Raw genomic sequence first — 25,012 nt, forward strand, 5'->3', positions numbered from 1 at the left:
TATTCTTGCTTTCAACATAGGTACATAGAGTTCTGACTGCAAATAGTTGCATCCCATTGTTCTCTGGTTGTTGGAAAATGTGTCATTCAGTGGGGTGTGGCCCTCCTAAACTCTCCTTCATGTAATGGAAAAGGGAATGTCAGGGGACACCACAAGTTTTCCGAGTTGGTGCTGATGTTTTCCTTCATGGAAGTCTGTCTGTAAGCTGACAAGTCTCTGTGCTATTCTATGACCACTGTCTTCACAGAACCAAACTGCCTAAAGATAGTGAGCCACAGAAATACTAATGGATCCTAGCTTGGAATAGAATATAGTAAAACTCACTTTCTCAGAATTGAGCCATCACAGAATTTGGGATAAATTACCTCTCATAACCACCATTTTACTCTTTGGTAATTTGCTATAATGAGAATGAAACTGGTAATATTAAAAATATTAATGAAATTATGACTGTTTCATCATTTACATAATGATGTTTATTTGTATATCTTAAGGGACCAAAGGGCTTCTGTGATTTATTTCAATACTTCCCTTTCATTACTGTTATAAACTGGAGATAAATTCCTACAACTGACCAAGTTCTCTAAAGTACATAATTTCAAAATAGGGGATATTTAAATCCAAGGGACAAGGGTTGCATATCATTTTCTGACATCTCATGAATCTTTAAAAATTTTTGGTTGATGTTTAGCACAGTATATATTTTATGTACATGAGTATGCGTATTTATTTTGAAAAGATAATTAATCACTTGTGGGGGCTAAAAAACAAACAAAAAAATTTAACACTATTTTAAGACTCTAAGAGGATCATTAAGATTGATTTATTCACTCTGCAATTCCTCTACTGTGAATAATCTAAACACATTAAGTGCATATTCTGGTAATTGAATTAACTAACATCATACATAATTTATTCAGCAACTAATTGTACTTTTTATCTTACAATGAAACTGCATCATATAAAATCAACAATCTTTGAATACCCAGGTATTACTTCAAGAACCCATGAGACACAATTAGTAGACATAGGGTTGGAACACAGGTGTGTGTTTGCTTGTTTTTCTGGTAAGAGACTTGGAATCATGCTAAGGAGACAATAACAAATCAACACACAAACAATTGAACAGCACTTCACTACAACAAGAGTTTGGGTCCAGATTAGCTAACAAAGGAACCTCAGAGGCAGTAAACTAAAAAGACAGTGATTGCTATAGCAGCAGAGAGAAGTGAGTGGAAAAGATAAGAAGGTTGAATTAAGAAACTAATTTGCACTGGACACAGTGGCACACATCTGTAATCCTAGTGGCTCAGGAGGCTGAGGCAGGAGGATTTTGAGTTCAAAGCTAGCTTCAGCAACTTAGAGAGTAGCTAAGCAACTCAGGAAGACCCTGTCTCTAAATAAAATACAAAAAAAGGGCTGGGGATATGGCTCAGTAAGTAAATGCCCCTAGGTTCAATCCCCAGCTCCCGCCCCCCCCAAAAAAAAAAGAAAAAAAGAAACTAATCTCCAAAATTGGGGCAAAAATTATTTAAGGAAAAAAGCCAAGGTTTCTTACAGCTCAAATCATTTAGGATTTGTAGGGAGATACTAGGAATTGAAAGTACCCCCAAAGTGCTTGAATCCTTAATGCAACAGTGTTGGGAGGTGAGCCCAACAAAAGTAATTAGGTTAGGATGATTAATTGTTGTCTGAGTCAGTTTTTTTGGTCACCATGAAGAGTAAAAGTTTATTTGGGGCTCACCATTTCAAAGGTCTTAGTCCATAGATGGTGGACTCTATAGCTCTTGGCCCCAAGGTAAGGCAGAACATCACAACAGAGGAAAACAGATCAGGCCATGGCAACAAGGAAGCAGAGACAGTTCCGCTCACCAGGGACAAAATATAAACTTTAGTGGCACACCCCCAGTGACCTGCCTCCTCCAGCCACACACTACCTGCATATGGTTACTGACCAGTTAATCTATATTAAGGTAAGGTTCTCATGACCCAATCATTTCACCTCTGAAAATGCTTGCATTGTCTAACACATGAGCTTTTGGGGAACACCTCATGTCTAAACCATAACAGTTGTTATCACAGGAAGTGGGTTAACACATTGGCAAGTAGAAGTAAGTGAGTTAGGGCTTTTCTTCTCATCTTTTGTGTATACTCTCCTGCTCTTCAGAAAGAAGGTCCTTGAAAGACACAGCCCCTCCACCTTGGCCTTGCCATCTCCAGAACCATAAGAAATATATTTTCCTTTTTTTATGAATTAACACATCTGTGGTATTCTGTTAAATAGCAGAAAATGGACTGACAGGAAAGGAAGGCAGTTCCTGAAATGCAGTTATTTTAATGACTTCGCTCGCAGGTATGTACTTGTCTCTTCACACTCAGGCCCTGTGGAGCAAGGGGGATATCATGTCATGTCTTTATCCTCAGTCCTAATCGAATACCTGAAACACAACAGAAGGTGGAGAAGGAGGATAGACTGAACTGACTCCGGGTTAGTAAAGCTACAGGAGAGAGACAAAGCAGGTATGTTTGGAGAAGACTACGGCGGTTTGGCTAAAATTGAAGGAACAAGAAAAAGAAAAGAAAATTGGAGGCACTGACTGGGGCTAAACTGTGAGACACCTTGACCACCAGGTTAATTAAGGAGGTTGGACTTCCTTCTCTGTCTAGGTAACAGTGAAAACCAATCAGAATGACACTTGGCTCAAGCAGCATAAAAGCAGAGTCAGCCTAGAAGTCAATAAAAACCCAAAATACAGCCAGGGGCTGTGGTGCATGCCTGTCATCTCAGCAGCTTGGGAGGCTGAGGCAGGAGGATCACAAGTTCAAGGCCAGTTCAGCACTTAGTGAGGCCCTTAGCAACTTAGTGAGACCCTGTTTCAAAATAAAAATATAATAATAATAATAATAATAATAATAATAATAATAATAATAATAGGGATGTGGCTCAGGGGTTAAACGCTGCTTGGTTCAATCCCTAGTTGAAAAAAAGAAAAAAACCCTCACAATATAGTTTTCCATCAGGAATAAGGGGAACTATCTAGAGGCTGGCCACACTTGCAGCAGTGAAGGTTGAGGCATGGTATACCAGGACCACCTGTAGTTGTCAAAAATGCCTGCATCCCAGCCTCAAGCTCCTTGATCCACATCTCCAGATCTACCTTCAAGTTTAGAGCTCCTGCTTTGGAAAATGAAAACATCCTGGGTGAAAATGTCACAGCTTGCTATCTAAAAACTAAGTGTTTTAGAGAGTCTTGAATACACTGAAAACCACTGTATTGAGCAGTTGACACAGTCATATTTTAGGGGATGAGCATTATATCTCAATAATAATTTTTTTTTCAAAATTAAAGTAGAAGAGTTTGTGTCCTATGCAAAAGATTTTTAACATGGTTTAACTATGTTAAAAATTATAATAATTACAATTATATAATTATAATTATGCATTATAAGACTAAGTGACTGAAAAATCAGAATTATAAGACTAAGTGACTGAAAAATCAGAATTATAAGACTAAGTGACTGAAAAATCATATTCTCTATAACCTTTTCAATCATCAGGTGGGATCAACTAACCTATGTCTAGACTAAAAACTCTATGGGGACAGGACTGTGTCTTAATTATATTTCTCACCACAACACATACAGAACTATCAAATTAGGGCAAATAAATTTCCCTCCCTTATACTGCCATGCCCCATTCCATAGAAAAATATTGCAGATGTTTCTTCACTTATTTTCCTATGAATATAATTCATATCTGAAATTAGGAGAGTCTGAATTCTAAATTAGATTCAAGGGGAAAATTAAAATTGGATGTGTTAGTCAGGTAACTAAATATAAATATGAACATTATAGATGTAAATTGACACATTTTCAAGAAGATGTCACTTTGGAAATAAGTAAAATGAGCCAGTTTTATTCACCTGTAAAATATCATTATAATCCTTAGCCAAGCTGTCAAGGAGGTAATAGACAGTAAGCTTTTTTGGATACAGACATTTCAAGACTATTATCTGGTCCCATTTTCTTCTTGGAATCAAAAGTGCTACCCAAAATTTGTTGTCAATCTCTCTGCATATTTCAAACCACCCTTGGATTTTTTTCTTTCTCCACAACGAACTATGTTTTCTCATAGTTTCTACCATAGATTGACTGCTTTCAACACAGCATATTCAGAGTAATTGGAGTCCAATCATTTGTGGTCAGGTCCAGCTTTAAACTATCTCAAGGATTCCCAATGCTCTTAGGATGAAACTCAAAATCTTTAATATGGCTTTAAAAGACCTTGAGAATCAGGGCTTATGCAAAACTTACTGGCCACATCTGGCCCATCTCACACCTGGATTCCCTGTAGGACACTAATATGAACCATTTTAAAGACTTCCATCTATCCACCCTCCTTTCTTTTTAGATCTCTGTCTAATGTTCCTCTAGGCTTCATTATGTCCAGATCCTTATATTTGTACTTTGTGACACTTACTGTCATGCTCATCAATTAATACAAGGTAAATATTTCTCTATGAGAATCAAATGGATTAGGACTGTCCCCAGAGCTTAGTACAGTGCCTGGTGCATACTGGAAAGACAATTCAATTTTATTTTATTGAATGTATTCATGTATGGTTGGGTTTTGTTTGTTTTGTTTCCTTCCAGTATGGCCATTTCTTTCTGGTAGCCCTGGATATAAGCTGTCTAGGACAGTCCCATTTTGACAAAGTCTGGGGACAGACATATAGGCTGCTAACAGGGCAGCTGTAAAGCATCAATAACAGGTTTGATCACAGGGCAAGAAAGAAAGAATTCTGGAGGCAAGGCACATTTTTCACAGAGGGGACAACAGACATCGAGGTATCAAAAGGGAAAGGAGAGGGCCAAGGAGGAGCATGAGAGAAATGTTTGGAGTTGGGAGACACAGAAGACCCGAAGGGACAGGGCAAAGAGAAGAGCAAGAAGATTTTTCTTCACCCATCCTGGCCAGCTGAGAGCCGGTCCTGTAGGAGTTGGCCCAATGTCCATGTGCAAGCGTGCACTGGTCAGACTGGGAAAGGAGTGGCCTCCTGAGGAAGCAATAGTGACTTCTTCTCAAAGAATCCAGAATCTTTTACCACAGGCAGCAGAAGAGGGAATGTTGTCCAGGGTATTTGGCTGAATTAGGAAATTTACAGCTTTCCTGGGCTTTGGTTTGCCCAAGTGAATATACTATTGCTAGGAAAGCTCTTTGAATGAAAATCACAAAAATCAGCCAACAGCCGGTTTTAGTCCAGCGGCACATCTGACCAACCCCAGCAGGCCCTCTCTTGAGGATGAACAGACAAGGGACACAGAAACCAGAGATGGAGATCAAGACAGGAATGTTCCCCTCTCCATCTCCTCTGAACAGGCCCTCATCCCTTCTTATCTCTGAGCCTCCATCCTTTCTGAAGATTGGTTTTGCTTGTGCTTGCTTAAGGGTATGTCCACCAAAGCATGACAACTGAACTAAATTACACACAGTGATCTCCCCAGTAGAAAGTACATGTCCCAGGGACCACACGGTTCTGTCTGCCCAGGGATTCTAGGTAATTCAGGGACTGTTCAAGAACCCCAAGTACTTAGAAAGTGGGGATGACCAAAAAGGGGTGTTCCCCAAAAGACCACACTTCCTCCCAAAGGCTCCTGAGGCCAACTTTGCAGAGGACCTGGATGAGACTTAGTTACTACAAGATAAGAAATTTATGGTAATAGGATAGGCTTAGTTACTACAAGATAAGAAATTTATGGTAATAGGATACTTTCATCCATTCTGGAGTCAGTCTTACAGAGTGGAGCCAGATAGTGTCCTGCAATCATAATAAATCATCCTCTAGTACACAACCCTATAATGCTTCTTTCACCATGCCCTGTACTTTTGGGGGACACAGCTTTCTGAATGCTTGGGGTTAAAGGCAAAAGGCAATTTTCTCATCTGCCTAAAAAGAATGATATTAATATAATTATATTCCCTTAAACAGTCATGCAATCCAGAGCAAAAGACAAATAGAATGCACTTTGCTAATCCCTAGAGAGATTTACTTCCCACAATTTACCCTCACATGGAAGCCACAGACTGAAACAGGTAACCAGTACTCACAAGCTGTAACTTCCTGCATTTCATGTCTTAAGGCAATTACCATCAGGAACAATTGCCTGATGTCAATTAAAAAAAAAAAAAAAAAGGGCATCATAAATAAATGGGGGCCAAGACAGTGGACACAGAGGGTTCATCAGAGGTGGCAGAGAGAGTTCTGGAGTCAGACTCAACAAGGTCCAAGCCTCAGCTTGGTCATTTCTGGCCTGTATGACCTATATAAGTTGTCATGTAATTTCTCTTGGTCTCACTTCCTTATTAAAATGAAGATGATCATTAAACTGTGACAAGGGTAGTGACCAAAATGCTGAGTACTCTCTCTGCAATCCTTATTCAAAAAACGAATCCACTGAAGCACACAATTCACTTTTCACTTTTTCATTCTCTCTCTCTCTCTTCAGACATCACCCTAAAATATAGGTTTCCAGGGAAGAATTTGAATGTGCAAATAGCTGAATCTCAAGTAGCAGAATGCTACTTAACATGACATTTTCTCTGCTGCACTAAAAAACCCAAGTTAACAGCCCAATGAGTAGATGATCACCATTGAGAAAAATGGATATGGATAACTTGAGAAAAGTAGGAGAGGTATCTTCCTGAACATATTAGCAGAGAATCATCAATCATCCCCACTAACCACATCTCTTTGCTTATTAGGCCAGGTCTAGAAAATTTTCTCCCTTTGAAATGACAGGTGATTTTTTTTATCTTTGGCAGAGGGAGGGAGAGTATCTCATATGCAAGTGAAAATCTGCAACTAACGGCATGCACAAGTTTCAGAAATTAGTCACCGGTTACCATGGCGATACAAATATTACCTAACAACTCACTGGGCTGTAAGTAACAGAGAGGATGCTAATTACATTATTTTAAGGATGGAAAGGTTCTCTATTTTTAGGAATACTTATAAGAAATTATTTGGACCTACACAGCACGAGAAGGAAAGCCCAGATTTGACCTTGCGGAGCCAAGATTCAACATCGCCTCTTGCCCTGTGCGTGTCCAGCCCTGTGTCTCACACACGCACACACAGCTGCGCCAGTAACAGCTGCAGGAGAAGAGCAATGACATTTTATTTACAAACAAAAGGGTTATGACTGGGAAGATGAGTCTTCTCACTCTCTAAACTCTTAATTAAAAAATAATGTCTGCTGCCACCCACTGAAGACAAAAAGACCCAATGGTAGTCTTAGGGGGCCAGTCCCTTTGAAATTCAACATTGAATTTGAATGAATTTTTCAGGCCAAACAAGTGTTCCCAGAAAATGATTAAGATGCCTCACAAAATAATAAATATTATCCTGTTCTCAGGAGTTTGAATTTCCTGAGTGTATCTGAATTTTAATTAGGAAAAGAGAAAGCAACATTATATGATGCTATTAATTTTTAAGTTATTTCAAGAAAGGGGGTACAAAAACACACTCCTCAATCAAACTCTGTGACAACCTGTGATCAGAGTACACTGTGCTCTCTATGCAGGGGTCCTTGTCTTCAGAAAAGAGACCCCTCCTTGAGCAGTGTTTCTTTTGAGTGGTCGCTGGGTATCCCACATCAGAATTCCCTGGAGGGCTCCTTAAAATGAAATGTCCTATAAAATATCCAAGGAAATCCTGCACAATCTGGACTTCTGCAGTTCAGATTTGAAAACCTACATTTTTAAAGTAGTCTCCCCATAGTGTTTATGTTCTCTGAAGTCTGAGAATTCTGTCTTAGTAATCTCCAATAAACTGAGGTCTCCGACAATGATGACAGAAGACACAACAGCCAGTGGGGATGCAAGCCGCAAGCCATACACATTAATCAATGGCAAGGCTACTTGTGACTCAGCAGCTTTCTGACCAAAGGATAAAAGAAAAAAAAAAAAAAAGGTACAATCTACATGCATTTCACATGTGGGTGTCTGAAACAAAGAGTTCACAAACAATATAGGTGACATATTCTCTGAACTATTCTACTCTCATTTTTTAATGCTCTTGCAACCGACTGAGTTGATTTCACCATCCAAGGTTAACGAATGAAAGCAGGTGATACACTTAACTGCTCACATTCAACTTGTATTTAATTATATGTTCCTTATCTCACATGGAAATTGTAAAACAAATAATTACACTCAGAAACCAAGCAAAGGGGAAAGAGACAGGAAACAAAATGTTTACAGAATTAAGAAAAGGTAAAATTAATATATGCAACCAACACTTGCCAGGAAATCTGGGCCCCTCCTTAATTCTCAGCTTTGTAGCAAATCCATTTGAAGAGGAAAGAAAGCATGATCCCTTACAAAAGTTGCAGTGTCCATCTGGGAAGAACAATTTCTGAGAAGCATTTCCAGGCATTTAGCCAGCCCCCTCCTGCTAATTGAATCCCCATCCTCTCCAAATTAGTGCAAGGGAGACACAGTGTGTGTAGGATCCTTTTCACTGTGTCCACCTTCCACCACTTGACTCATGCTGATTGGAACAAAACTGTGTTATTCTCTCTCCTCCCAAAGCAGTTCGTACTCACTTCCATTCCAGCGCTGACCATCTTGTAATGGCCGCTGTTCACTGAGCTGTTCCTTCCATACCCATCAACCCCACAAAGGACAGTACAGATTCCTATGCATTTCAGGGAGTTCTTCCCCAACATCGAGCTGAGTGTTAAACTATTCTAAAAATTTCCAAAAGACAAAATCATAGAAGCACAAAGATCTAAACTCACTTTTTTTTCTGAAAAATCAAGTATGTGACATCAGTCTGGCCATTTGACCTCAGTGATTCAGTTTATTATCTATTAATCAAAGCCAATATTTTTATATCACAGGTTAATCTTCAGGAAAAAAAAATATCAAAAAACAGATAGATGTTCATTTTCCTGGCTCAGATCCTAGCCTGGATCTCTTAGATATTAATTTTACTTGCTGCCAGGGCCATTCATGAATCCCTCATGAATCCCTCCTTTTATCTAAGCATATTAAGGAGTGAAAATCACCCAATAAGAAAGCAGGTTTCCAAGTATTTGTAAAGATTTCTTGTCATCATCTCAAGTATTTTAAGCAAAAATAAAAGGGGGGAGGGATGTGAGAAGAAAGTTAAACTAAGTCATTAAGTTTCAAATTCCTTAATCAAACAATGAGAACGAGAGGTAATTAACATTCACTGTTAGGAAGCAAAAGTAGTTTTCTAAACAAGACTCAGAAACTATTTGGCCTTCAGTCTTAAATGAACTAAATATTGTCTTGTTGATACTAAAGCAGCAGTTGTTTGCTTTATAGACCCTATTTCCATAGATGGCAGAGATGTAGAATTCAGACCAGCATACCTAGTCCTGAGCAGAGGAAACAGGAAACCTCAGTCATGATTTACGTTCCTTAAATATAGTGTCCCAGATGAAATAATGTAGCTGACCTACCTTTTCTGTGATGTAGAAGTTTGAACTATCAGCATGTTGCAGTGCAAAATATTCATGGTTGGCAAGAGACCACCTTAAAAAATATAAGCATAAAGTGATCAGGAGAACAAAAGTGATCATTTTCATTTTTATTAATTGCATAGAGCTGGATGAATTAAAAGGCCCTATGATTAGGATGAGCAGCCCTAACATACACCACAATGGAGTTTCTCAAGTAAATGGTGTTAGCCCACGCTTCATTACCCTAACACCAAACATTTCGTCTATGGATTGTCTGGACCTATTCCAAGCCTACTGTTCACCTGGAAGCATTTCATCTTCAGGGATGGAGGTGAGAGATTTAAATATAAATTGGAACCTTCTTTCCTACTTTGAAAGATTCAAGCAGAGAGAGGAAAACAAAGGAAACAAATGCAATTTAAATTTTGATAATTAACACATTTCAATTGTCTGAGTTCAATAATCCCCAATCCATATGCCTGATGCAGATTGGAATACTCCAATTAAGGATTCCAGGTCTTACATAAATTCCAAGTAATACTCTATTCACAATTCTGCTTTACAAGTCAAAATCTCATGCAACTTTCATATGTGCTTTCCCTTGGACTGTCAGAACAGCCAAAGAGAAGTAGGAAAGCCAGACCAGAATGAAATTCCACATGGCAGTCCAACTGCCCATGAACTTATCTTCTCAATTCTTTCATCTTCTATGAGGACCTGAGCCACCTTTTAGCTTACACCAGATGCAGTGTGTATTTAACCTCAGGAACCTTTAGACTGCTCCCCACTGAGTAGAACAAAAGGAACACAACTTTCCAAAATAAATAAAACCAATCCCACTTTGAATAATCCAGCCATTTCACACTTTCTTCTCTTAGTAAATTTTTGGTGGAAAAGGGTTTATAATTCTTAGGCAGTAATTCTTAGTGACTTGGGATGGTCAAGTGTGAGTTATGAATAATATTTTACTACTGCACTGGAAATATTTTATTTGCCTTCAACCCATAAACTGGAGTGCTTTAAATGAACCCTAAGGAACACTTACCCATCACAGACTTCCTTTATTATTGCAGACAGTGGCTTTTTCTGCAAAATAACAAAAAAGGAAACACTATCTGTTAGTTTTATTTCATCATTTTATAAATTTAAAAAGACACCACCTAGTTTTTTTAAAATGTAAACAAGAAGAATTTACATTTGCTATTCTTAGTTGTTGTCAATGAGTTTCTTACTTTTATCAAAGTAACAATCTATCAGCCAGCAGCACCAAATTTATAAATGATTTATCACCCCTGTGGTCCTTTTTTCTATACTTAGTATTATTAATTGAATAAAACATGCATAATATTTAATTTTTCCTTATTAAAATCAGGATGAAAATGGGGCTTCCTTCAAAGACCTCACAGGCAATAGAAGGTCGCAAGGTCAAGGTATAACCAGAATTCCTCAAGTGGTACATGAATTGGGCAAGCAGCCATTCGGTTTTCTGCAAACAAGCTTGGATTCATGATATTTTTATGAGAACATGTGGCAACTGGGATATGAGACATTGTGAAATTGTTCCTACAAAGTGCATAGAATTCTTCCCCCAACTATGGCCCTGATAAATACCAATCACACAACAGCTTGAGTCAGACACACTGGACTAATGTGACCATGATACCATGTGCCGCGGTATCAACTGGAGGCTGACTTCAGCTGTGCTCCCTCCCTGACAGCCACAGTTGTGCTCTGCCTGCCCCCAGATAGAATAAATGCATCAAAGAAACACACCAGCTCACCCTCCGGAGATGTGGATATTGAAATTCTTTCTGCTTTGGATGCAAACAGATACCCTTGTAGAGTAGGGAGTGGTTTGCAACCAAAAGAATAGATCACAGACAAGAACCGGATGGGAAGAGAGGAAAGAAATCAGAGAAGTACTATATAAGATCCTGGATTTTCATATACACCCATCCAAAGGCTATCTATATAAAACCATGGTCTACTCTTATCCCTCCAAAAGGGCAAGGTGGTGTCTGGGAAGAGATTCCGAATCCGGCAGACCAGTGCAGATCCAGCTCTGTCAACTTGTCTGCAGTATAATCTATTGAACTTCATCTAGCTTCTCTGTTAAATGGGAATAGAACCACCTGTCCCTCAAGGCTGTTGTGAGAATTACTTTTAATTTTAGAAGGAATTCATTAAAAATGGCAAAAGATTCCTGAAAGATTAGGCTCCTTGCCTTCCCAAATCACTGAAAGAGCTCTGTTTCCTCCCAGTATCCTGCCCTTGACAAGATGCTGTTCTGTCTGGTAATTCTGAACACCGTGTAGTCCTCTTTGAGGGACCCTCTAGCTCTGCAAAAAGCTCCAGCTCAACGTGCAGTGTCCCCTAATTAGCTCCTCCATTACCTTCACCTCTGGGTGTTCAGAACAATGTTGTTAGGCAGACTTTGTATAGGTAACAATGTCTATTGACTATAGTTATCATATTGTGCTACAGAACATTAGAAGTTATTCCTCCTGGGCTAAGGATGTAGCTCAGCTGTCCAGCGTATGCTTAGCATGTGTGAGATTCTTAGCATGGGTTTGATTCTCAGCACACACATATACCAAAAACAAACGCTATTTCTTCTACCCCTATGCCCCCCTGTACCCATTAACTATCCTCTACATCCGGGGCCTTCAAAGCTCTGGAAATCACTGCTCTGTTTTCTACTTCTTCAAAATCAACATTTTAGTTTCCACGCATAAGTAAAAACATATGCTATTTGCTTTTCTGAATCTGACTGACTTCTAACATAACTGACTTCTCCAGGGAACTGAGAATTATTGAGGAATGGCAAGATTTAGGGATACTCTCAACATTCTGAGTCTGTCTCCTTTAGAATATGATTTGCATTGGTGACTGAGGTCTATAGTAAAGTTACAGTCCACAGTCCTGGGCCATTGCAAGGACCTGTCCATTGTTTATGGCTCTGGCTGTGAGCTGAGGGGCAAATGTGCTCTCAACCACAGGGCAAAGAAACTGTAGGAACAAAACTTCTCTCCTACGATTTTCTACTTCCAGCTACCAGAGATCCCCTCCAGAGAAAGGGCTATCAGAGAGTCTCCCAACCCAAATCTTACTTCTTGTATCCTAAAACATCAAACACATTTTCAGTCTAAAATTACACTGAAGCAACGAATTAGGCCAAAAAAGGTATTGTTGAGGTAGGACAAGGCATTGGAAACAATTATTCCCAGAATTAAACTTCTTGGTTGAGGTCTCTCAGAATTACTCAGCTTTTTATTCAGGTCTGATTCACAGATACAGAATCAAGTTTAAAAAGACAGAAGTCTCTGGGGGTACTCATATCTAGAACATTCTGAAGTCAGATATATGAAAGGAACAAAGACCAGGAAAGCACAAAGCTTAGACTCAATAGAGAAAGATTAAAGAAAAATTCTAACCCACAGAGGAAACGGAATGATGATTACTGAACACCCATAATGCCGCTGAGCTGACTAAAATGACCATTATATAAGGACAGGGCTGGCTCCACGGCCCACTTCCCAGCCCCGCTCCAGCCAGGTCCAATCAAATATTACCATTCCCACCCCCAAACCTAATTCCAATGCTCTTTTCCCATCAGCCTTGACACTGTTACTACTCCTTCATTTTGTAATGTCCTTTCTAGAGCTTCTAAGACGGAGGAGAAATTTATAACCAATCCTTCAATGAAGTCCAAGCAAGACTCTTCAGTTCCTCTTTTACCTCTAGCTTCCTAACTTCAAATTTCACTTCTTCCCGGCTTTTATTTAATCAGTCAGTTCCTCATGAATCTCATTCACTTCAATGGTTCAAAGTCTATAGTTCTGTTCCCAAATGCTCTCTGGCAAATATCTGTTAGAGGCAATGTAATAAATGTACAAGCCAAAACCACCAGCTCACAATTCTAATGCCCCAGCCCTCCATCTGCCCCAGCCATTTCCTCCCACTCTCCCGTGACTCCTCCACTCTCGCTATGATGCCCCTGCTGCTCAGGTGGATCAATAACACCCATTTCTTCAATCATTTATTATCATGTTTTGTGTGTTGCACAGCATCACTCTCAGCTCCTAACTACTCCTATGAACTCCTGCCTTTCCTCATCTCAACTCCTGCCATTTGATGACTCATACAACATACTTACACAACTCATCGCCAGCCCCAGTGCCTTCCTGGGCACCAGCACATCATTTCTAACTAATTCCATACATTTCTAATCACATGTGCCACAGGCAAATTGACTCCAATTTATCTTCCATGGGTTCCTGCACTCCATTTGCCTGCTTTGGGCAGTTCTTCCAGATACATTTCCACAGAACGTGGCCTTGCCTTCTTTTTCACCCTGTTCTGTGGCTTGAACATTTACAAGACACCAAGTCTCAACATTATTTCCTCCATAACCACTTTCTCCTTTGACCCTTCCAGACCTTTCCTTCCACCATTTTCCTCAGGACCCCTTCACCAGATACCATCAGAATCTCTATCTCTCCAACCCCCATGTCAACTACAATTAGATGAAACTAGACTTTCCCCACAAATATTTGTTCATGTCATTCTTTTGCTCTAATATCCTCCATGGATTCCTAGTGACCTTTACCTATAAAATATAAATCTGAGTTGAACAGGCAAAACCTTCCACAGTGTAGTCTCAAGACATTCTATTCTGTACATGTCACCCATGATTCTGGGTTTTGTTGGTGATTCATGAAAAAAAAAAAAATCCCATCTCTACACTTCCATTTATGTCATCTGCTGGGCTGAAATGTCCCTTATTTCTATTCCACCTCTAACAATGAACTCTTACCTACCATTTAATATCCATGTCAAAGCCACCTTCTCTAAGCACATGTCCCTGATCTCCCAAGATAGGTATAATTATCCTCTCTGCATTTAGCATATTAAATGAATCACTCCTCTGGACTTTGTATATGTGTCTTTTCTTCCTGTCCCTTGAGAACAAGACATCTTAATTCGTCGCTGTAACTTCCCCCACACACCACTCCTCAGTATTAGCTACCACAGTGTGTAGATCATAATAGGATCTATCAGGACACTCAATATATTTCTGTTAAATGGAAAATCTATACATTCACTAACTTTCCTTTTAAAAACAAAACCAGGGGATGGGGATACACCTGAGGGGAAGAGCATCTGCCCAATGCCCTGGGTTCAATCCCCAGCATCACAAATAAAACAAACAAAAAAGGCATAAATCAGAGGCAGACTCTTTGAAAGAATAGTCTGGACTGATCAGCACGTTCCCCACTTCCGACCACATATTCCACTGCTGGGTGGCTCTAAGCAGCTGCTAGCCATAAGCTGTTAGACACATGGAAGCTGTTGCTACTTTCTGCACAAAATCAATCTTCTAGGAGTTCTGCAATGCAGGGCTTGGAAAAGCTTTGAACCAGTCAACTCATGAAGAACATAACTCAAAAGATGATAAAAGAGATAGCAATCAAATCACCACAGTAAAGAGGACCCAACAAGGAGCCACCCTGCTTTCAACCAGATGAGACTAACTGAGATACCACAAGTAGAATGCACTGGCCTAGTATCATGTTTTTCCCTCCCTTCCTGTTGAAACCCTTCAATTTTGTTGTTGTTGTTGTTGTTGTTTGGTTGGTGGGGGGGGGGGGGGTACCAGGAGATTGAATTCAGGGGCACTTAACCACTGAGCCACATTCCCAACCCTTTTTTGTATTTTATTTAGAGACAGGGTCTCCCTAAGTTGCTGAGGCCCTCACTAATTTGCTGAGGCTGGCTTTGAACTTGCAATGCTCCTGCCTCAGCCTCCTGAACTGCCAGGATTACAGGCTTATACCACTGGGCCAAAAAGAAACCCCTCAGTTCAACTAGCCAGGTGCCAAACTGGTAAGTTCCAAGACAAACACCATCTCTGCCCATGGACCTGTTTATTAAAATTCTCCCAAAAGGTTACATAAGGTGTTTCTCTGTCCAGTTCTCTAAGACCTGGAATGAGGTGGCTTCAGTAATACACTGAGAGATTTTTGTAGACTCACTGAGTAATTGGCCTTTCACTTCATTGTGAACAAACACCCAGGAGAAAAGAACATTCAATATAAAATGAGGAAATCAGTTCTTCCTGTAACTCTGCAAACTATAAAGGAACTAAAAATTAATTTCTGGATTCTATTTGAAAATATTTGGATTTAGAATATTTAGGCAAAATTATTTTTACTGGCTGAGTATGTTTTTAAAACTTTTGTAAAAATCATCTGAATTCCTTAAGCATCTTGTTTTGAAGGTCAAAATGACCTTCTCAGATTCAACAGTGAACTGAGATCAGAAGATGAGGAATGCTTTTCAGGACAACCTAAAAGGGATACAGTAGCCAGATTTCTATGAGCACAGTGAGCCTCTTCGCTCATTCCCTTCACCTAAGAGAATATTAATCTGGGAAAATTTTATAGTTTGCAAAAAACATTTTTATTTGTTAGATGAAGGGTACATTTCCATATGAATCCGATTGGCAAAGTACCATGGAACAAAGTTATACTTAAGGATTTAGCCTTTTTAAAAAGAATTCATTCCTCTCTTATCTTAACTCTTATTCTCTAAAAGCGTTCCTTCATTTAATTGACCAAAGTCAGTTAAGTTCAGACAGCACATTTCCTATACAAAAAGATTTTTGCCTGCTTTTCATAAAATAAGCTAAACTTCTGAAAATGGCCAAGTTTTCTAAGTTCATTTCTAATCTACATCTCTGGCAATATTCTTTATTCCTTAATGTGAGTTTTCACCCTTTGCTTCCCTTTCTGTTTTCTTTCTCTATTGTCTTTAATAGAATGTCAGTGCTATGAATTCCAAAATCCGCATCTCTCACCCTTATCCTTCTTCTAAGGTTTGACCCTGCATAACCCCTTGAGCAAATCCATGGACCCACATCCACAGGATGTCTTGCCATCTCTTCAAAGGTTATACTTGTTTTTTTCCTTACTAAACCTGATTCTCCCTTTGCTTCCCGGTTACCTCAAAAAAAAAAAAATATATATATATATATATATATATATCACTCTCCCACTCAGGGCACATGTCCCTTGAAGGCATCAGAGTCCCCCTAAGGGAGTCCTTCATTGTTTATTTAGGAGGTGGCCAGGCTGTCCTGCCAGGAGGCTCCTTCCCAGGAGACCCCCCACCAGCTGTCACCCCTCATCAGATCCCCTCCCTGGCCTGCCTATGATGAGCCCTGGCAGCTCATGGCTGCTCAACCACCTGTTCCTGTCTGTTGGCCAAGGCACCTGGCTTGGGGACTTTACTCGGCCCCCATGTTCACCTTGGAGCTCTCCAGTCTGTGGCTGTCGACATTTCTGCCTTGACATCTGTCTGCTGAGGCTGGCAGCACCCCCGCTGAGATGCCCACACCTGTTAGCAACTTCCCATGTGGACACAGCCCTCTGTTCTGACATGCGCACTTCAGGCACAGGCCTGCTTCAGCAGGGCAACAACCAGGAGAGACAGCCTGGCTGTGCCATGTTTTTAATGACATGGAAAAAATGCTCAAAAGATGATATTAAGGACTAGACACATGAAAATACGCAGAATGCAATTTTTTGTCAACTAGTTGGCTTTTCTGTCTCTGCTCTAAACTATGAGCTCTTGAAGGACTTTAGCAAAAGACTTCCTGGAATTGAATCCTGGCTTCTGCAGTATCTGGCTTTGTAACTTCAGACTTATTAATTACTTCTCTCGATGCTTCTGTTTTCTCTTCTGAAAAGCAGTTTTTCGCCTAAAGTAACATCATGGAGATTAATGAAAGTTTGGAGTAACACCTGGTACATAGTAACCTATTATATAAAAATCACCTATGAATAGCCCCTTCATTTCTTATATCCCACTTGGATATAAGATACAGGTAAATTGCTGATTAAATAAATTACATAAACAAATGAATGAATGTCTAATTCTTCTTTCTTCTTAGAGTGATTCTAGTCCTGGGTGCTCCCTTCAGGTCTTGACCTAGCCAGTCCTTTAATTTTAAATTTATGGTTGTGTTTTGCCAATTCTAGATTAACTTTCTTTGAAGGCAGCACTGCCTCTGAGACACCCAATCAACTCCTGGTCTGTGGCTGCTGAACTTCAAAAGGTGTGCAATTGATGAACATTAATTAACAACATACCTTTTTTTCTACTTCTAGCTTCTCTCCCTTTTTTTCATTCTTTCTGACTGCTACTAAGGCTCAGGTGAGCAGTTAAAGATAGGACACAGCAAGAGGACAGAAGCAATCCCCAATCTCCCCTTCCTCCCCCTCTCCATACAGCCATCATCTCACAGTCCTTTAATTTCAAAACTGTTTTCCACAAAGACTTAAAGTTTTTGGTTCTCAACTCTTAAAACAACCTTTCTCCAGTGCTTCTAAAGAATCTGACAGCTGCTTTATTCTGACACTTTGAGGCGGTACAACACAGCATTTGGGATTTTCCTTTGCTTTTATAGATGGAAATTCATTGAACATATTCTGCACAGCAGTTATGAGTAATGTTGGCCTAGGAAGAAAAGAAAACCAGCTTCCAAATGTCAGGATACCACTGAGAAAGGATCCGCCTGTTGGCTATGACTTGTACAATGTGACTTGGAGAAACTTTAATGTACAGTACCCCGTCTAGATCCCAGAGGGGCTTGGTGACATTGTGTCACTGACACCAGCCACTTTATTACAGTTTTCCTTCTCCAGTGATCCTCCTGACTCTGCTCCATACTTTCAAGCCATATATTTTCAGGATGGAGCAACCTGAAGTTCTGAGGCGGGTGTGTGCATACTGTTTTCCTGAAAAACAACCTAACTAGTCAGGAAGCTAATGACAAAACCACACTTTCCAGAGGCAAATTTAGCTGGTTCTTGGAAAGCAAGTATTTTGACAACAGTTGCAATGTGATTCACTGACACAAGATTCCAGTAATTACCAGAAATGACAGAGGCTCACAACAACCTCTCCAATGTGGTAAAACCATGTTATCACATTAATTTCAAAAATTAAAAGATGACAGGCTATGCCACCTTTTTCTTGACAGATGATGATTTGCTTCAAAAATGGTTCACTAAAAAGGACTTATTTCAAGCTTCATGAAACTAATTAAATATGATCTTTCACCAAGATAAAGTCTAATCTTTGTCTCATAAAAATCACTGGCCTATGAAGATAATAAACGAAGACATTAATAATTAACACCCAAATGCTCCAGTAGATTAAAGACAAACAGATATACTTTCCCTTTTAGATACTCTAACAAACCTCTATGGAGCAGAAACTGTGCTTTCCTTCCATTGGGAGAGAAACTGCAAGTCTAGAAGAAGACAGAACTATTGAGATGGACAACACAAAGTAAAGCACAACTTTTATCAGTTATATTCTTCTGTGATTCTCCTTCCCACTCCTTGATTTGTCATATCGTCCCATAACAATATTACTATGGAGACAAGGAACAATGTTTTCTCCTGAAACTTCATTGTCTCCAGTACTGACAACAATCAATTTCTTAATCCCCGCCATTTGGGGGGGGGGGGCTGGGGATTGAACCCAGGGCCTTGTGCATGAGAGGCAAGCACTCTACCAACTGAGCTATATCCCCAGCCCCCACCTTCCTTACTATTTATAAGTAGAAGTACCTCCAGATAATTCTAGATTCACTAGCATGTCATTTTCCTCCACCAGGCCTTGCACTCAAGTCTTCTTTTTCTTTTGTGAAAATGAATGATTCACATTGCAAATCACTTCAGGTCTTATGGACTACTCACTTCATCCCTTTCAAATAATCTCCTTATTTGTCTCCAGTTCATATATGGAAAGCTAACTGTATTTATGTGCAGAGTTTAAAAATTAAACGTCAAACAGGTAAAGTAGGAGAAATAGAAATGACTGTCCACTTGGATGGACAAGATATCATCAGATTAGAGGAGTAGATATGAGGAAGTCAGATAAGCTCTGAAGGCAAGCAGGGTTCAGGTTCAGTTTAAACAGATTATGAAGGCTTATCAACAGCAAAGAAACAGATGGGAAGGAAGACAGCAGTCAAATTAAGTGAACTGGTAGCAAAGGAAGTATTAAGAAATGAGTTCACATTTTTCATTTAGTTTTTTTCCCACTTTTGACTGGTCTCTCTCCACCACATAGCAGGTCTATGTGTTTGTATGAGGATGCACCAATTTCAGTTCATCCTTTTTTGAGTGGTAATGGATGTGCTAAGAAATCTTGCCAGCAGATTGTGAGCTCCCAGGTCTCAAACAAATATCCCATTAATGTGCTAGTGGCAACCTGAGGCAGAATCACAGCCTCGAAGAACAATTAAACAGGCTTTGCAGGAAGGACTTAAAAAACGGAAACAATAGCCACAATCTCACATTCTTTCTCCAAGCACCCCTACTTCAACATCATCAACCCAGACTTTCATTATCTAACATCACTTGGCCCATTCTTCTGATTAAATTGATAATGGCAGTAGCTCTTTTCTCAGTGACTGCCACTTATCCACCACAAAAGAATATCACTAAGTCTGTTTTATGTTTTCATGAGAAAACAGCATGAGGATTCTGAGACAAAAAGTCACATGCTCACAGCTGCACAACACAGGTGCCAGAATCGGGATTTGAACCCAGACCTGTATAATTCCAGAATTCTTGCTCTTCAACTCTATCCCAAATCTAGAGTCTTCAAAGTGAGCAGCAACAAGTTCAGGTGCCGAGAACCAACAGCTGAGGGGAAGGATGCTGGAATTCTGGATATCTTGGTCCCTGACATGTGGTAAGTTTTTGAAAAATGTTATTTTAAGCATGTTTTAGCATTACTATGAGAATAGTAAATGATCCTTTCTCGTGCATTATCCACATAAATTATAAGGAAAGCCCACATTAACACTGAAACTTTGGACATCATCTCCTCTCCCAGGGGAAGAAACCTCTCTGTTCCAGTCATCTTCTCACATTTAATGCCCAAATCACAACCCCCAACTCAGCTTTTTAGTAGTGCCCTTCTATGCAGCCACTCCAACTTGAGCATAAATCCATCTGTAAGTTCAAATTCAAATCTTACCCCAAAAGTCTCTTCCAGTTTTCAACTTGCATGCATTTTGTTCTGTTTTGCCAGAGTGTAAACCTGTAGTAGACACTGCATCTGTCCTAGCTTCACACTGTGTTGACTCCCAGTCCTGCCAGTTCAATCTAGGGCAGCTCTCTAGACTTTCCTCTCTATCCATCCTGTGTGTACATCAGAGCAATTAAAAGCAGACTCTATTTGGATTGCCCCAGGTGTTTTTGGCTAAAGACACAGTGAATGCATACTGAGTGAATGTTTGTGATGTATATGGAGGAACTCACAATGTCACATAAATGAGAGAGACTGGCTAAAAAGGCAGGTGAGAAGCAAAAAATACCCAAGTCCTATAGATAACTCTTAAAGGTTTGGACCCATCACATAATTTTAGACAGGAAAGTGACATAAATGGCTATGTATTTTCAAACAATATGGGATTTTGCTGGAGGCTAAGAGACTAGTTAAATGGACAAATTGGCCAGTGTACCAAACCCAAAGGAAATATGGAAGGATATCCAACAACACTGATGTCTGACTCATTTTCCTATTCCTATTTCTAAATTTTCCATGAAAAATGTGAATCCACTTAAATAATCCTCTAGTGGTATTTTCTATCTTAGTAGATGTCACCACCATCTGTTCAGATGTTCACAGTGGCTCAAGAGGCTGAGGCAGGAGGATCACAAGTTCAAAGCCGTTCTCAGCAACAAATGAGGCCCTTAGCAACTTAGCAAGACCCTGTCTCACCCTGGGGATGTGGCTCAGTGGTTAAGTACCCCTGGGTTCAATTCCTGGGAACCAAAAAAAAAAAAAAAACCTTGGAATCATCCTTAACACCTCAACCTTACCACTACCACATATAATCATTCACAATTTTCCTGTCAAATCATTCTTCTCACATGTTTAATTGAGGCATCCATCTAACTTCTTTCCATCTGCCCTGTCACCAATCTAGGCAATGGCATGATCATTTCTTGAATGTGCTTCTACAAGAGCAATTGAACCAGTCCCTCTCATTCTATCTTACTTCTCATGGAGACAATTCTCAAACTTGTACCATCTAAAAGTGCTAAACACCATGTCATTCTCTTACTTAGATACCTTCTGTTTTCCCACCTTTTGGACAAAGGATCAGTTGATAAGACTCTTTATGATAAATCCTCATCTCATCCAACCAGTTAAGCCCAGAGACACTGTTCTTCCTCACTATCAAATTTTTCTTCAGTGCCAAAAGGGTAAAGACACTAGGCAGGATGTCTTTAAATATTTCCTCTTTTCCATTCATTCTCTTCTTGATTAGTGGAACTGCCAAATGAACATAGGTTGGTATTTTTTTAAATTTCTCCTTTTCAATATATTTAGTGTTCACATTTTTCATTCCTTTAACATTTGGGCCATGTTCTGGAGGAATCCCTTATTTTTATCCTCCAATTTACCAATTCTCTCTTTAGCCAAACCCACTGTGCATTTTATAGTTTCGAAACAATTACTATAGTTTATTTTTTACATTTTACTTCCTGTCTGTAAATTTTCATTTCTAATTGGTTCCTTCTTATCATAGGTTTTATATCCACCTACTTTGTGTTCATAATCTCCTGTCTGCCTGAGTATGATTCTCTCTCTTTAAAGTTTCCCTGCCAGGATACTTGACACTTATTTTTAAGCTCTCCCTTGTGCTCTGTGTTTCTCCACACTGAGCAGCTGGGGAAGAAGGAGCATATATGATAAAGAGAAATCCCAACTGTAGGCACATTGCTGTGATGACTGATTAGATAGAAAAGTTGAGGGAGAGAGAATTGTCTAGGAAGACACACGGTTTCAGCTGGAGCGAATTCAGCATATGTTCATATCCAACACCAAGAAAAGGAAAACACAAAAAGTAGAAAAACTACACAGATTTGGGCAGGGAGGCACAATGAGGACTGTATGAGTCTGACATACAAGGAACTCTAGATGAACAAGGCAAATAGGCAGATGGGTAGTCATTTATATGGGTCAGAAGGTCAAGGAAAAAAGTGATAGCAGGAAAGTACAAGCAACTTATGATGATGACACTGATAAAGCTAAAGAGAGCACCACAAACTTGTCCCTAAGCAAAGATTAGTATTAGTCATTGCGAAAATGGACATGACTACTCTGAAAGTCACTTGGTTGTCTTCTGGCCATAGGAGGCACTGATGGGAGAATCCACAGAGGTCTTCATAAAGTGAATTTATGGAGATGTAATAACGTGTTTAGAATGTATGGTGAGAACAAAGGAAGGGATGTTCTCACCAGAGTCACTCCTTTCCATAATCATGTTAAATTTTCTATATCAGTAGACATAGAGTACAAACATGAACTCTCTCCTTTGCTCAACAAAGATTTGTTATAAATTATGGCTTTACCACCTGCCAGGCAGAACACAGCCAACCCATTCAGAGCATCCCAAAATGAGTTATGACACTGGCAAGTGGAGCCACACAGGATGTTACGAATGCATCTAACAAGGTCCCTCTTCTAGACAGAGGAGTCATAAAAGACCCTTTCTAGGGAAATTATACTTCATCTGGGAAGGAAGAACAAATAGGAGTTAGATAGGAGGAGATGTGAGGGGTGTGATTTCCCATTAAAAGAAGTGACATTTATGAAGACTCAGAAGAGGAAAGGAATTTGTGTTCATGCACAGAGAAAAAGTCACATGTGATAAGAACCCAGATAAAGGAGCCAGAGTGTCTCTAAATGAGTCTGGTGAAGTAAGCAAGGGCCGGGGATAGCAGGGTTCCAGAAACCACAGCAAAATGTCTGGATCCTATTCCAAGAGCAGTGGGAGAGCCACTGAACAATGCCAAGACTGGGAAGATGGACTGGAGTAGAAGCAGGGGCAGAGGCCTGGAGTCCTGCTGTCACCCAGTGCAAATAAGCTGGAGCAGTGGCAGCAAGGATGGACATAAGATCAATGGAACCCAGAACCACTCAGGCTGTAGGCTCTACAGGATTAGCTATGAGAGGGGCTGTTGGAGATGAGGAGGGGGTGTCATGCATGAGGGTGATACTGCTGATTGAGAGGACTCACTAATCCACTTGATGAATAACTAAAAAACAGAATCTAGAAAAGCATGCACTTTATTTCCCTGAGGCTCCTCTCATTTCCATAGAGTTCTGGGCACACTGCACATTCTGTCTACATACCCGGAGGGATAAAGTACAAGCTGCCTTTTCCTATAACAAGCTGCCTTTTTCTGAGAACCCAGAGTCCTCCTTTCATACTGAAATCTACACACGTCTATATCCCAGCATAAATTTCCAGTTGACTTAGCAGGAAAATAAAGCACATGGTGTGACATGCACAGAAGTGTCAGGAAATGTAAGAGGTCTCAGTCACCAAATCAAAACAAAATACTGCTGATACAAGACTCTGCCCTGAGTCGCCCAAACTTCCCTCAGTGATAGTGTTGTGGAGGGAAGTAAAACGGAAGAGAATAACCATCTCCACCTACTTAGATGACAAACTAAACTCTACAGTTCATTTTCAAAAGGAAAAGCAGAATGAATACTAGAGTTCATTCTGGCTCAATTAAACTCACTTCTCAACTGAGGAGACAAGCACATTTGCCATCTTTCTTTTCCAAAGCATGGTGCGCTCTACATGAGGTTATACAGACTATCTCACAAGAAGAAAGCTAAAACCAGAAAAGGAAGTACCCCAGTCACTTTATTTTAAAGGAAGTTTAAGAAATAGCTGGTACATTACCAAATCCAACGGTTGCAAAAATCAGATGAGGGATGGCTATTTATCCACTAGTGTCATTCTGAGAGCACAAAAGCAATAGTGCAATATCACAGAATTTTTATCATGCCTTTCTTACATGGGACAGAGTGAGTAATTGAGGATATTATGTATGTATGCTGTAAAGTAAGGAGAGGCTAAGAATTATGGGACCATTTTTCCGCTGGAGAAATTGAGGTTCTACTTTTAAGGGACTCGCTAAAAGTTACTGTGGGAACAGGAAGTATTACCAGCAGAATGAGTGAGAAATTTCAAGAGCTCTACACTAGTTACTTCCAAACATAGCTCCAACCACATGAGCCATTCCACCAGGGGAGCATGATAAAAACAGGAATCCCTTCACCTTGAACCACACTTATAAGATAATTTTCCCCTGTATTTTCAGTGTTTCCTGAGAAATTCTGAAGCAGATTCAAGCTTGGAAACCCTGATTCAGTCCATTTTCAACAGGAAGTAATTCTGTCCACCACCCAGGGGACATCTGGCTATGTCTGGAGACACTTTTTGATTATCCTATTGGAGGAAAGGATTATACAAGCATCTAGAAAATCAAGGCCAGGATGCTGCTAAAATACTACAATACACAGGACAGTCCTCATCACCAAGAATTATCAGGCCCAAAATGTCAATGTACAAAGGTTAAAAAATGATCTAATCCAACTACTCAGGATAAAAAAAAAAAAAAAAAAA

The 25,012-nt window shown here is 39.8% G+C and overlaps 1 protein-coding gene and 1 non-coding gene across 4 annotated transcripts in view; both read right to left on the bottom strand.

Moving 5' to 3' along the window:
• The window catches only part of Elmo1 (engulfment and cell motility 1), a 553,589-nt gene that overhangs the window by 415,551 nt on the left and 113,026 nt on the right, over positions 1 to 25,012 (bottom strand). For all 3 annotated transcript variants that reach the window (XM_046460598.2, XM_046460597.2, XM_046460599.2), the window contains exons 3-4: positions 10,538 to 10,578; positions 9,493 to 9,565 (exon numbers count right to left, since the gene is read on the bottom strand). In XM_046460598.2, coding sequence (XP_046316554.1) covers positions 9,493 to 9,565; positions 10,538 to 10,578 — 114 coding nt within the window. The remainder of the gene's footprint in view (positions 1 to 9,492; positions 9,566 to 10,537; positions 10,579 to 25,012) is intronic.
• Trnae-cuc (transfer RNA glutamic acid (anticodon CUC)) lies at positions 19,024 to 19,102 on the bottom strand. The gene has a single exon. It is a non-coding gene; the product is annotated as a tRNA-Glu (tRNA).

The sequence above is a fragment of the Marmota monax genome, unplaced genomic scaffold (genome assembly GCF_021218885.2).
Source record: "Marmota monax isolate L192 unplaced genomic scaffold, Marmota_monax_Labrador192_F-V1.1 WCK01_AAM20220418_F8-fsc00107, whole genome shotgun sequence".
Classification (NCBI taxonomy): domain Eukaryota; kingdom Metazoa; phylum Chordata; class Mammalia; order Rodentia; family Sciuridae; genus Marmota; species Marmota monax.